This window comes from Carcharhinus amblyrhynchos, chromosome 15 (genome assembly GCF_965287045.1).
Source record: "Carcharhinus amblyrhynchos chromosome 15, sCarAmb.v2.hapA, whole genome shotgun sequence".
Lineage (NCBI taxonomy): Eukaryota > Metazoa > Chordata > Chondrichthyes > Carcharhiniformes > Carcharhinidae > Carcharhinus > Carcharhinus amblyrhynchos.
The window spans coordinates 74415460-74430024 of NC_137338.1; the positions used below are offsets into that span (position 1 = coordinate 74415460).

Consider the following 14565-nt stretch of genomic DNA (forward strand, 5'->3'; position numbering starts at 1 on the left):
GCTAGCAGTAAGGTTCTCAGGGCTGCTTATGAAGAGATTTTCACTATTCAGGTATTCACAATGCCTACTCAGACATGAGAACATGCATTAGTCTGATTTGGCCAGTGACAAGGAGGAGAATGGTGGGAATATTAACTTTAACTTCAACATCTGGGGTTGCTAAGCAATAGAGGAAGTTGAGTCAGCAATAGGGGGAGGAAGCATCTGGATTCCATGGACAATGAAATCCCATCATGTCAGAGGGTAAAATGCAATTGGCTAAAGTAAAAAGCAGATATCATTAATGATTTAAATGTATTGAAAATGATTGATTCAAAGCTAATGAAAGGCAGAAGAATTTAATAAGAAAAATGTATAATTGATGTATCCTAACTGTATTTGTCAGAGTTTGTTGGAGATGTCAGGCTGCTGTATGTCTGGAAGAACCAAGGACTCCAATAATCTCTCCTGTAATGTGCTGGTCAAATAAAAGATACATCTTTAAACTGGGACACTGGCTTTTATGAGTCTTTGTATTGGCTGAAGTTTTGGTGATTCCTAGCCACCTCACAAACCTCACTAACAACACCCAAAGAAAAATCCGGGAGATAAAAGGGCATGTGATGGGAAGAGAAAACCTGAGACATCCAACAACATGTTGATCATTATGACAAAGCTTTCTTGAAGACACCAGGGCCATCTAGAGACCTAGGTCAAATGGAAAAACTCCCTTTCACTCACAAGATCACAAGTGATTTTCTTCACGGATGCAATGCTGCAAAGAACATTTTCAACAACACAACCACAGTGACAGCTAGTACTCTAAGGCTATCCTCCAGTGGAATTTTTGTGTGAGCCACCATCAATGGGAGAGCTGCAACAAGGAAATAAATGGATAAAAAGCAACAAAGCCGGATGGTATTCCAACTGAGATCTTCACCTTCTAAACATGGTTTTGTCTGACAAATCTGGATAGCTAAACTGGTCAATCTCAATCACGTCATCATCGTGAAGCATAGATCAGAAGTACTCACACCTGCACAAGTGAAGTGATAAAAACATTTTCTAAAAAACATCTGCAAGAAATTGAAGTATCAAAAGGCCAACCTGAATCTGCAAAAAGTACATTCACATTGCGTGTAACAGCTTTAAATGTACTTTCTAGATCTGCAATAGTCCTTTTGAGATTAGGGAAAGGCACACTGAGAAAAATCTACCACAGTGGCAAGCACTGTTGCCTCACAGCATCAGGGGCCTGGGTTTGATTCCGGCTTCGAGTAACTGTCTGCATGGAGTTTGCACATTCTCTCTGTGTCTGTGTGTGTTCCCTCCTGGTGCTCAGGCTTCCTCCCACAGTCGAAAGATGTGAGATTAGGTTGATTGGCCATGCTAAACTGACCCTGGCGTCAGGGCCTTAGTAGGGTACATATGTGGCGTTATGGGAATAGGGCTGGGTGGGATTGTGGTTGGTGCAGACTTGATGGGCTGAATGGCCTCCTTCTACACTGTAGGGGTTCTATAAAATCCAAGAGAAACATCAACAACGACACTGCATCCATCAAGCTGACCAATGCACATGACTCAGCAAATTGCAAAGATCTGTGGATTGTGCTCCAAAGATTCAATTGCTTCATGACTGCAACTGTCTTGAATGGGGGATCTGAAACAGGCTCCTTAAAAATCGAGACCGGGGTCAAGCAGGCTAACAGCCAGTCACTCATTCTGTTTACACACTTCAAAGTTCAACTGCCCTCTGGTGTCAGTAATAAATACAATCTAGATGGAAAACTCTTTAATCTCAACCACCACAGTGCCAAAACCACAACAAACACAGTCATCAAACCCATATCTAATTATTCCATCTCCCATATGTGCATTAGGCAAAACTCTGGAATACATTAAGAACTTCCCACACTTTGGTTAAAAGCCATCTCAAAAGGGCACCACTGAAGAGCAAATCCAACAAGAGATCAACTGTGCCAGCTCAGCCTCTGCAACTATATCAATGAGTGTTTTATATTAAAGACTTCCATAAGCCAACAAAAGTGCTATTGAATTGAGTTGTTGTCATTGTCACACTCCTGAACTCAAGTGTGGCCTGTGAAAGCATAAGAGAATTTCCATCAGCAAATCCTCCATCACATCCTCAGATTCACCTGAAACATTGTTAAGCGCAAGCTACTATCCTGCTTGAAGCCAGATCCACAAACATGCAGGCAAAACCCCTGAACCCCTATTGAAAAATGTCATCATCGCCAGTTTTGTCTAAAACCGATCTTTGTCAATGATCTTGCTGAAAAGCACACCTCGTCACAGTTTTGTCTTTTACTGTTCTATAGTAATATGCTCAGTTTACTCGTACAGCAAGATAAAAAGCTGAAAAGGTTGCTACATTATGGGTGACAGTTCGTCAAGTTTTATTAGGTAGGCATTGCTAGTCCAGGATGGACGAAATGTGTCACTGATGACATCACCACACTGGTTTACAATATGTAACATCCTTCTCCCTTTACTACAACAGTACGACAAAGAACTTTAAATATTACTACATTACTAAGTATTATCATGGACATATGTACAGTTTTTGGTGGCCATCAATTTTGTTTTGGTAAGACACAACAGTCTGGAATCTTGTCTTCAATATCCTTGGTAGCTTGTTTTTCATCTTGTGAAGTTGCTTTCTTGTCAACTTCCACAGATGTGCATTTTTCTACCAGAGTAAAATTGGAACTCAATTCTGAAGTAATATTTGGTTCAGGAATTTCACAACCTTGGGTGTCTGCCTTATTGAGACAGACTCCGCTAATTCACTCTTTGAAAAAAGGATTTGATCTATGTATCTCCTCCAAATTTTCTTGACATCAAGTCACACAGTGTAAGAAATTGGACCCATCTTAGCTAGAATGGTTGCAGGAACCCACTTCCTCGCTTTTGAAGTAGTTTCTTAAAACTCGTTCTCCTGGATTAAAACTGCTCTGATTCGATGTTTGTTCATGGTGAGTGATTTGCGCTTGTTGTTGTCATCATCCTGTTATTGCAGTTATCAGGAAATCGAATCTGGTTTTCAGTTTCCATCTCAACAACATTGCTGGCAAATTTTGTGTTGTTGCATGAGCAGTGTTCTGACAGCATGTGAGAAAGTTGCTTACCGTACTGGTTAATTAATCTTCATCTTTTGATGCTTTAATGGCATGCTTCAATGCTGATGTGGCGATTCCAGCATCGGACTGGGGTAAACACAATAAGAAGTCTCGCAACATCAGGTTAAAGTCCAACAGGCTTATCTGGTAGCAAAAGCCACTAACTTTCAGAGTGCTGCTCCTTAGACAGGTAAGTGGGAAATCTGTTCACAGGCAGGGCATATAAAGACACAAACTCAATTTACAAAATAATGGTTGGAATGTGAGTCTTCTTGGAATGCTGTCAGGATAGTTTCCTTGAACAGTATGTGACGTAACCTACGAGGGAGCGAGCTAACTTAGATCTGGTGTTGTGTAACGAGGCAGGTAGAATTAGGGGTCCTCTTGGGACGAGTGATCATTGTATGGTTGAATTTTTGATGCAGATGGAAGATGATAAAGTAGGGTTCGAACCTGTGTCCTCTGTTTGAACAGAGGGGAGTATGATAGGATGAGAGCGGAATTGGTGAATATAGATTGGGGGCGCAGATTGGTTGGTAGGACGGCTGAGGAACAGTGGAGAATTTTTAAGGAGATCTTTTTCGGTACTCAGCAGAAATATATTCCAATGGTAAAGAAGGAATGTAGGAGAAGGGACAACCAGCTTGGTTATCTAAGGAAATAAAGGAGAGTATTAAATTAAAAGGTGATGCGTTCAGAGTGGCTAAAAGTAGTGGGCGATTAGAAGATTGGGAAAAATTTAAAAATCAACAAAGAATGACTAAGGAGGTGATAAAGAAAGGAAAGACAGGCTATGAAGCTAAACTAGCACTAAATATAAAAAAAGGACAGTAAATGTTTTTACAAATATATAAAGAAGAGAAGGCTGGCTAGAGTGAACGTTGGACCCTTAGAGGATGAGAGGGGGGATTTAGTGGTGGGAGATGAGGAAATGGCTGAGGCTTTAAATAAGTTTTTTGCCTCGGTCTTCACGGAGGACGACACAAATAGTTTGCCGGATCTTAAAGATAGAAGGATGGTAGCAGTTGAGGGCCTGAATGCGATTACTGTCACTACGGAGGTAGTGCTTGATAGACTAATGAGACTGAAGGTAGACAAGTCCCCAGGACCAGATGGAATGCATCCCAGGGTTCTGAAGGAAATGGCAGAGGTGATAGTGGATGCCTTAGTAATTATTTACCAAAATTCACTGGATTCCGGGGAAGTGCCGGAAGATTGGAAAATGGCTAATGTTACGTCGCTGTTTAAAAAAGGTAGCAGACAAAAGGCAGGGAATTATAGGCCAGTTAGTTTAATGTCTGTAGTTGGTAAAATGCTAGAATCTGTCATCAAAGAAGAAATAGCGAGGCACCTAGAAAAGAATGGTTTGATAGAGCAGACGCAGCACGGATTCGTTAAGGGGAAGTCGAGTTTGACGAATTTATTGGATTTCTATGAGGATGTGACTAGTGCGGTTGACAGAGGGGAACCAGTGGATGTGGTGTTTTTAGATTTCCAAAAGGCGTTTGATAAGGTGCCTCATAAACCGGTTGCTACAGAAGGTTAGGGTGCACAGAGTTGGGGGTAAGGTGTCAGCGTGGATAGAGGATTTGCTGTCTAATAGGAAGCAGAGAGTTGGTATCAATGGGGGCTATTCTGATTGGCGGTTGGTGACTAGTGGAATGCCGCAGGGATCAGTGCTGGAGCCTCAACTATTTACCATTTGTATAGATGATCTGGAAGAGGGGGCTGAGTGTAGGGTGACGAAATTTGCTGATGACATGAAGATGAGTGGAAAAGCAAATTGCGTGGAGGGTATGGAAAGTCTGTAGAGGGATCTGGATAGGCTGAGTGAGTGGGCAAGGACCTGGCAGATGGAGTATAATGTTAGCAAGTGTGAGGTTATCTACTTTGGCAGAAATAATAGTAGGAGGGAGTATGATTTAAAAGGCGAAAAGCTGCAGCATACTACGGTGCAGAGGGACCTGGGGGTCCTTGTGCACATGTCGCAAAAACCCAGTCTGCAGGTGCAGCAGGTGATCAAGACAGCAAATGGAATGTTGGCCTTTCTAGCGAGGGGGATAGAATATAAAAGTATGGAGGTCTTGCTGCAACTGTACAGGGTACTGCTGAGGCCGCATCTGGAGTACTGTTTTGATCACCGCACTTGCGCAAGGATATTTTGGCCTTGGAGGGAGTGCAGAGGAGGTTCACTAGGCTGATACCGGAGATAAGGGGGTTGGCCTATGAAGAGAGACTAAATAGACTGGGTCTGTACTCGTTGGAGTTCAGAAGGATGAGGCGGGATCTTATAGAGACGTATAAGATAATGAAGGGGATGGATAGGGTAGAGGTAGAGAGATTCTTCCCACTTAGAAAGGATAGCAGGACTAGAGGGCACAGACTCAAGGTAAGGCGGGGGGGGGGGGGGGGGGGGGGGGGCTGCAGTTTAGATCAGAGTTGAGGAGGAACTTCTTCACTCAAAGGGTGGCGAATCTCTGGAATTCTCTGCCCGTTGAAGTGGTGGAGTCTACCTCGCTAAATATATTTAAGTCAGAAGTAGATAGGTTTTTGATAGACAAGGGGTTATGGGGAGAAAGCGGGAAAGTGGACCACTTCAGATCAGCCATGATCTTACTGAATGGTGGGGCAGGCTCGAAGGTCTACTCCTGCTCCTATTTCTTATGCTCTTATGTGCAGGTAATCAAGTCTTAAAAGGTACAGACAATGTGAGTGGAGAGAGGGTTAAACACAGGTTAAAGAGATGTGCATTGTCTCCAGCCAGGACAGTTAGTGAGATGTTGCAAGCCCAGGCAAGTTGTGGAGGTTAGAGATGAACCCAAACTCCAATTGAGGCTGTCCTCACATGTGCGGAACTTGGCTTTCAATGTCTGCTCAGCGACTCTACGCTGTTGTGTGTCATGAAGGCTGCCTTGGAGAATGCTTACCCGAAGATCAAAGGCCGAATGCCAGTGACTGCTGAAGTGTTTCCCAACAGGAATAGAACACTCTTGCCAGATGATTGTTGAGCGGTGTTCATTCATCCATTGTTGTAGCATCTGCACGGTCTCCCCAATGCACACATGGAGCAGTTGAACCAGGAGCACTCCTCATCACAATGGATGTCTTGACACTCTACACCAGCATCCCCCACGACAATGGCATTGCTGCAACTGTCTCAGTACTCCATGCCAACAACTGCCAGTCTCCAGATGCAATTTTACAACTCATCACTTCATCCTGGACCACAATGTCTTCACCTTCAACAACCAGTTCTTCATCCAGACACAGAGAACAGCCATGGGACCAAATTCGCACCTCAATATGCCATGCACAGGTTCGAACAAGACTTCTTCGCCGCACAGGGCCTTCAACTGATGCTATACACTAGATACATTGATGACATTTTCTTCTTTTGGACTCATGGTGAACAATCACTGAAACAACTATATGATGAATCGACAAGTTCCATTTCACCACCACTGTGGACTACTCTCCGGAATCCGTTGCATTCTTGGAGACACGCATCTCCATCAAGGATGGTCACCTCAGCAGTTCACTGTACCGCAAACCCACAGATAACTTCACGATGCTCCACTTCTCCAGCTTCCACCCTAAACACGTTGAAGAAGCCATCCCCTACGGACGAGCCCTCCATATACATAGGATCTGCTCAGATGAGGAGGATTGCAAAAGACAGCTCCAGACACTGAAAGATGCCCTCATAAGAACAGGATTATGGCGCTTGACTCATCAATCGACAGTTCCGACACGCCACAGCTAAAAGCTGCACTGACCTCCTCAGAAGACAAACATGGGACACGGCAGACAGAGTACCCTTCGTTATCCAGTACTTCCCCAGAGCGGAGAAGCTACGACATCTTCTCTGGAGCCTTTAACGTGTCATTGATGAAGACGAACATCTCGCCAAGGCCATCTCACACCCCCACTTCTTGCCTTCAAACAACCACACAACCTCAAACAGACCACTGTCCGCTGCAAACTACCCAGCCTTCAGGAAAACAGCGACCAAGACACCACACGACCCTGCCACAGCAACATCTGCAAGACGTGCCAGATCATCGACACAGATGCCATCATCTCACATGAGAACACCATCTACCAAGTATACGGTACATACTCTTGCAACGCAGCCAACGCTGTCTACCTGATACGCTGCAGGAAAGGGTGTCCTGAGGCATGGTACATTGGGAGACCATGCAAACGCTATGACAGCAGATGAATGAACGCGCTTGACAATCATCAGGCAAGACTGTTCTCTTCCTGTTGACGAACACTTCAGCAGTCAAGGGCATTCGGCCTCTGATTTTCACGACACATGACAGCGCAAAGTCGCTGAGCAGAGACTGACAGCTAAGTTCCACACACGAGGATGGCCTCAACCGGGATCTTGGGTTCATATCACATTATCTGTAACTCCCATGACTTGCCTGGGCTTACAGAATCTCATTAACTGTTCTGACGGGAGACAATACACATCTCTTTAACCTGTGCTTAGCGCTCTCTCCACTCACATTGTCTGTACTTTTCAGACTTGATTACCTGTAAAGATTCGCATTCCGTTATTTTGTAAACTGAGTGTGCCTTTAAATGCCCTGTTTGTGAACAGAACTCCCAATCACCTAATGAAGGAGCAGCAAGCGTTCCAAAAGCTAGTGGATTTTAAGAACATAAGAACATAAGAAATAGGAGCAGGAGTAGGCCATCTAGCCCTTCGAGCCTGCCCCGCCATTCAATAAGATCATGGCTGATCTGTCGTGGCTCAGTTCCACTTTCCCGCCCTCTCCCCATAACCCTTAATCTCCTCTCTTATCAAAAACCCATCAACCCGCTTCTTGAAAATATTTAGCGAGGCAGCCTCCACCACTTCAACGGGTAGAGAATTCCAGAGATTCACCACCCTTTGAGTGAAGAAGTTCCTCCTCAACTCCATTCTAAAACGCCCCCCCTTTATCTTGAGGCTGTGCCCCCTAGTCCTACTGTCTTTTTTGAGCGGGAAGAGTCTCTCCACCTCTATCCTATCCATCCCATTCATCATCTTATACGTCTCAATGAGATCTCCCCTCATTCTTCTAAACTCCAACGAGTACAAGCCTAGTTTATTCAGCCTCTCCTCATAGCTCAACCCCCTTAACTCCGGTATCAGCCTAGTAAACCTCCTCTGCACTCTCTCCAAGGCCAAAATATCTTTGTGCAGGTGCGGCGACCAAAACTGCACACAGTACTCCAGCTGCGGCCTCACCAATGCCCTATACAGCTGCAGCAAGACCTCCCTACTTTTATATTCAATCCCCTTCGCTACGAAGGCCAGCATCCCATTCGCCTTCCTGACCACCTGCTGCACCTGCAAGCTGGGTTTTTGCGACTCATGCACAAGGACCCCGAGGTCCCTCTGCACCGTCGCCTGCTGCAGTTTTTCGCCACGTAAGTAATAGTCCTTCCTACCATTCTTCCTACCAAAGTGGACCACCTCACACTTGCCAACATTAAATTCCATTTGCCATTTCCTGGCCCATTTGCCCAGCCTATCTAGATCCTTCTGCAGACTCTCCACACCCTCCGCACAATTTGCCTTTCCCCCAATCTTGGTGTCATCCGCAAATTTCGACACCCTACACTCGGTTCCCTCCTCCAGATCATCTATATAAATGGTAAAAAGCTGAGGCCCCAGCACCGACCCCTGGGGCACTCCACTATTTTCCTACCAAATAAACCTGTTGTACTTTAACCTGGTGTTGTGAGACTTCTTGCTGTGAGGCAGCAGTGCTAACCACTGTGCTACCATGTAGTGGTTACTAATTTGGACTGAAGATTATAAAGCAGCATTCCCCATTGGTCCATATTAGTAACACTACTTTTCTTGATAAATCTCGATGTAGACTTAGGTGTTTGGGGCACAATTTCAATATTTGTAAGAGACACAAAATTTGGACATATTGTGAACCGAAGGTGAAGGACTTAGAGGTATAGACAGGGAAGACACATGGCAGATTAAATTTAATGCAGAGATTTGTGAAATGGCATCCTTTCATATACAGAAGAAGAGAACCAATAAAGAGGTACAATTGTAAAGGAAATGCAGAAACAGAGATCTGGGGGTATACATTTACAAATCAATGAAAGTGACATGGCAATTTGAGAGAGTGGTTAAAAAAAAACACGTGGGTGTTAGAATGTAACCAATGATAACAACATTGGATCTTTGTAGTGCAACCAATGATAACATGCTATAAGGGTCAGCTGACCCAGTAAACTATGTAACCAATGATGAAGTGATGTGGTGGTCAGCTGACCAACATAAAGAAGCAGCTGCTGGGTTTTGTGGGAGCTAGGAATGGTCCAGGGTGAGCCCTCAAGCGTTGGAATAATAAAGTTTCTTTATTAAACCATTTGCTTTGATTTATAAGTTGGAGTAAGACTTGTTTTATTGCCTACACCTCAAGAGCTCTTTCTGGTGGATCAACAATGGGCTTTATAAAAGGCATGATGTGGGTATGCCGGCGTTGGACTGGCGTAAACACAGTAAAAAGTCTGACAACACCAGGTTTTAGTCCAACCTATTTATTTGATAATATACTCGCAAGCTTTCGGGTTAGCCCCTTCGTCACCTGACGAAGGGGCTAACCCGAAAGCTTGCGAGTATATTATCAAATAAATAGGTTGGACTAAAACCTGGTGTTGTCAGACTTTTTACTTTATAAAAGGGGCAGAGTATAAAAGCAAGGATGATGTATCTTTATAATACTCCCATCTAACTTCGATTGGAGCATTGCTTCATATTCTGGCCATCACACTTTATTTGTGAAATCAATCATTCTCAGCCTCCTTGTGCTATGAGAGCTTGCTGGCTTGTAACATTTAAGGTACAAGCTGTTCCACTGCTTGTTACATTTGTTCCTGCCAAGGCTGGATCCTCTTCGAGTGTTTTGATAGGTCACTACATCAATTCAAGGATCTGTAAAACACCACTTAAGTGAGTTTGAATGAGAGAAGTGCCACAGGCGGAGGTCCCAAAAGTCCCAGGTAAGAAACAAAAACAGGGGATAGAAACAGATCCCAGTTGAAAAAAGCACAGAAACAGGTTCTGAATCATTGAAAAGTCTGCTCCCCGCAGCTCTTACATGAAGTGGGCATGGGAAAAGCCCTAAATATCAAAGAAGGCAGCCGAAGATTGATGACCTTATGCTGCTGGCCACTGCGGCAAAGATACCCCTTTGGTATAGCCAAATAACTGAAATTGTGCATGTCAGTTGATGTTTGCGTATACTTAAATCCAGAGGAATGTAATCTCATAGGCGAATTAAAACCCTATGAGGCTGCCACGGAAGCAATCAAATTGGAACAACGTTTGGAGAAAATTTCACAGTAAAGGTCTTGGAAGGTGAAGATTGGAAACCCTTGCAAGAGCAGTTGGTTGACTCTGTGACTAATGTTGGGTAGGTTATTGAGAAATCCCTGGAATCTGTTTTGGATGTAATTGTCATTCATTGTGTAGTTTGATGTGTCCAACCACTGTGTGTTTGTTAATTCACGTGTACTTGAATGTTTGAGCCGAAGGTAGACATTGTAAATTGGATTCCTTACCTTTGTTTGTTCAAAATCCATTGAATCGTGTGGCTTTATTCATTTAGTAAGCATCTTGAATTTCAAAATTTGGTTACTTTAAACAAAAGGTTGTTGACCACTAACCAGATCTCATGCACAATCTGGGATCAGGCTAAGAACTGTAACATAAATAAATCTGGGGCTCTTGAAGTTTTCAAATCCCCAGACAAATATGAGTGCTGATACTTGCTGAGGTTAAGGTTAATAAGATTTCCAGTGAATTTTGTCGTACTGATTGAAAAGCAGAATGGCTTTGGCAATTGCTAAGCTTTTTCTGAAGAGGGAAGATTTGTCCCAGAGTGATCTGTAACAACTAACTAAAGCTAGGTTAAGTGCATTAGTGGAAGAATTAGTATTAAAAGCAGGGGCCAGTAAGCAGAAATAAGTAAATTGCATAACATTTGAGATTGGAAGAACATTTTAATCTAAACAGCAAGTCAGTTTTAGTTGCTACAATTTAGTTGCAAATGAAGCAGCTTGAAATAGAAAAATAAATTTTGAAACCTGAATTGGAAAAAGAAAAAAAACAGAATGAGCAAAAGAAATGAAGATTATGAAGGCTAAACAAAATGAAACATTTATCTATATAGTATGTACAAATACCTGATGAAAGTTGATGTTAAGTACTTGTAAAGAATTTGTGAAGCCGTTATAAAGGAACCTTCACTTTAGCAAAGCTTTCTTTTTTCCAAGGAAATAGGTGTTATGAAAACCATTTTCTTTGTCTGTGCGAGATGTAAGCTTGCAGTTTGTACAGATTGTGTAAGGTACAGGATTTTGCACTGCTTGTTAGATTTCATCCTGCCTAGTAACAAGGACCAGGCCCTCTCGGGAATCCTTAGGTCACTAGATCAATTCAAGGGTCAGTGAACAGCAGTTTGACTCAGTTGATGTCAGTTTTTATCAGAAGTAGTATCCTAAGAAGAGGGACAGCAAGAAGTCCCAAAAGGGGATCCAGATCAGGGACAAAGAAAATGATGCCCCCTCTCCCCTGCAACTGCACATCCTTTCCATCTGCACAGGCCCCCTCCCCCTCCCACCCCCATCACAAGCCTCCCACCTCCACCATGGATCCCTCCCAATCACACACTCCCACCACCCCGATCGTATGCTACAGACATACCCATACCCAACCCACAAATCACGCCCCCCTCCCCCACCATTCGTGCACATGCTTCCACCACCATGGGACCCCCCCCCCCCAACACAGCACAGACACCCTCAATCACACACCGACCCCCACTGTCACAAACCCCCCCGATCACCCCCCCCCCCATGGTTCCCTCACAATCACATCCCCACTCCCTCCATCATCACCACAGGCACATCCCCCAGTCACACCCCTCTTCCCCCAGTCGCACATGTGGGCCCTCCCTCCAGCACCATAAATGCGCCCTCGATCCCCACCCATCACCACAGACCACCCCTCCCTAAAAGTGCGTGCCACACCTCCGACCACCATTCCCACAGACCAACCCTGTTCACCACCACCACAGGCCTTCCAATCGCACCTCCCCCATCACGGATTACGTCGTTAAAAATGGTTTGGGATGATCATGAATGGCCTGACACTGGGTGCAATTCGCGTTTTTACTCTCCCATTCAAATTTCCCGCTTCACTACCCGACTAGCGCAGTAAGGCGGATAGACTGCACCTATGAATTCCTGTTATATTCATCGAGTTATTTTACTTCACAAGTTATTCCAGCTTGGAACGCACAGTGTTACAAACAGTACAATATGTTTTCTGGGAAAGAAATGTCCAAAGGAACCTAACTCCAGCTTTAACATTAATTCTTATAGGAACCCATGATTCACTTACCAAGTTGTGATTTTCAGTAATGCAACCATAACTTCAAGGGAGAAGTTATTGTATAGGTACGTTTATCAAGGTTATTGAAGCACAATATAAAGAGGTTGCATGCTGACAATTTAGATGGCAAGCTGAATGCTTACATTTATACCAAATTGTTAATCAAGTACCTGGAACAATGCTGAAGTCGAAATCTTCCACCAAGTTTATTAATTCATTAAGAGGCAGTATTTTAAAATCCACATTTCAGGCATTACACTTTCCCTGAAGATGTGAAGACCCAATATTCCACAGGGCATAATTTAGTTCCCACAACATTGTCACCTTATTATAGCTTTGTGGCATGGTATTGCAAGTTAAAACCTTTGTGCAAGGATAAAACATCAGATGGTGACATCACCCTTGCGTGCCACAAGTCAATTTTTTTTTAACTGAGTTCAGATTTGACCAACCATCATGGTAGGATTCGAGCCCGAAACTCCAGAGCATTACTCCAGGTCAGTGACCATACTAATAGGCCACTAGGAGAACCCTGTCGACGAACTGACACTTCATGAAAATGCCGACAGCTGGCATGTATTAAGAAATTCAGTAATATAAGCCCTACTAGTGTGTAAAAATGACTAATTAATTTTAAATTAAAAGATTAAACATTCAGTTTACCTTTTAAATCACACGACATTGCTCACCTCTCCATTATCCAGCACTGCCATGGAGGATGACTGACCACAAGCAACAGTAGCAACCACTTTATTTTGTAAGCAACTGGTCACTCTTCGTGGTGTTGGCTGATTAGAAGTGGAGCCTGATCCAACTTGTCCACAGTTATTATAACCCCAGGCATAAACCTATCATAAAAAGTTCAATAAATCCATAAGTAAAATGTTCCTAAACTGTATAAAAGATCAACAGGGACTAATTTTCAACTCAAGTTACTCAAGAATCAAGAACAGAAAGCAAGAATTGAATATACAAAAATATTCAAAAGTTCTGCAAATTGAGACTCATTTTCATCAGTTTGGTTCACTGAAAGCAGTCAAAGTATTAGACAAACACCTGATTCACATTTAGCATTTTTTGTTTTAATTAACTACACAAGCACACATTCACACAGTTACACACACTGATACAGATAGCTGTGCAACACTCGCTCCCCATTGCTTATGTCAGCCTCCTCACTTTGTGGTTGGGCAAACTGTCTGGGTCACACAGTCTAATTTCATCCTTAAACATTTCCACTTCACACTGGCCTCTAACCCACTGTTTTGTCCAGGCTTTTGGTCATCCCTTTAGCTCGACATCCCTTTGTCTTTGTGTCTTTGTAAAAGGCATTGGCATACTTTTCTACAATAAAAATTCTACTTAAAAAGAAAACTGTTGGATATACTTTTTGGTAATATATTGTATTTACTAACATATTGATATGCCATAATTAATATACTTGTATCATCATCTACAACACAAAACTTAGGAGTGTGATGGGATGTTCTCCACTTGCTTGGATAAATGCAGCTTTAATGAAACTCAAGAAGCTTGACACCATTCAGGTCAAAGCAGCTCACACCATCCACCACTTTAAACATTCACTTCCTCCACCACCAGTGTACAGGGGCGGCATTTACAAGATGCACAGCAGCAAATTGCCAAGGCTCCTCCAACAGCAACTTCCAAACTCACATGCTCTACGACCTAACAGCACAGTTGGTGTACCTACACCAGATTGTAGCAATTTAAAAAGGTGGCTCACTACTGACTTCAAGGCAAGTAGGAACGGGCAATCAATGCTGGTATCACCAATGATGCCCACATCTTGCTTGATAGAGCAGACGTAGCACGGTTTTGTTAAGGGGGGAAGTCGAGTCTGACAAATTTACTGGAGTTCTATGAGGATGTGTCTAGAGCGGTGGATAGAGGAGAGCCGGTGGATGTGGCCTTTCTTGATTTTCAGAAGGCGTTTGACAAGGTACCTCACAAGAGGTTATTGCAGAAGGTCAGGGGACATGGAGTTGGGGGTAGGGTGTTAGCGTG

At 43.4% G+C, this 14565-nt stretch overlaps 1 protein-coding gene across 3 annotated transcripts in view; it reads right to left on the reverse strand.

The window, feature by feature from the left end:
- The window catches only part of LOC145353446 (RCC1 and BTB domain-containing protein 2-like), a 63087-nt gene that overhangs the window by 35126 nt on the left and 13396 nt on the right, over window positions 1-14565 (reverse strand). For 2 of the 3 annotated variants that reach the window (XM_080204225.1, XM_080204226.1), the window contains exon 5: window positions 13227-13385. In XM_080204225.1, the coding sequence (XP_080060351.1) occupies window positions 13227-13385 (159 nt within the window). Of the gene's footprint in view, window positions 1-13226; window positions 13386-14565 lie in introns of those variants that run through there. The other variant, XM_080204227.1, reaches the window with a different exon arrangement.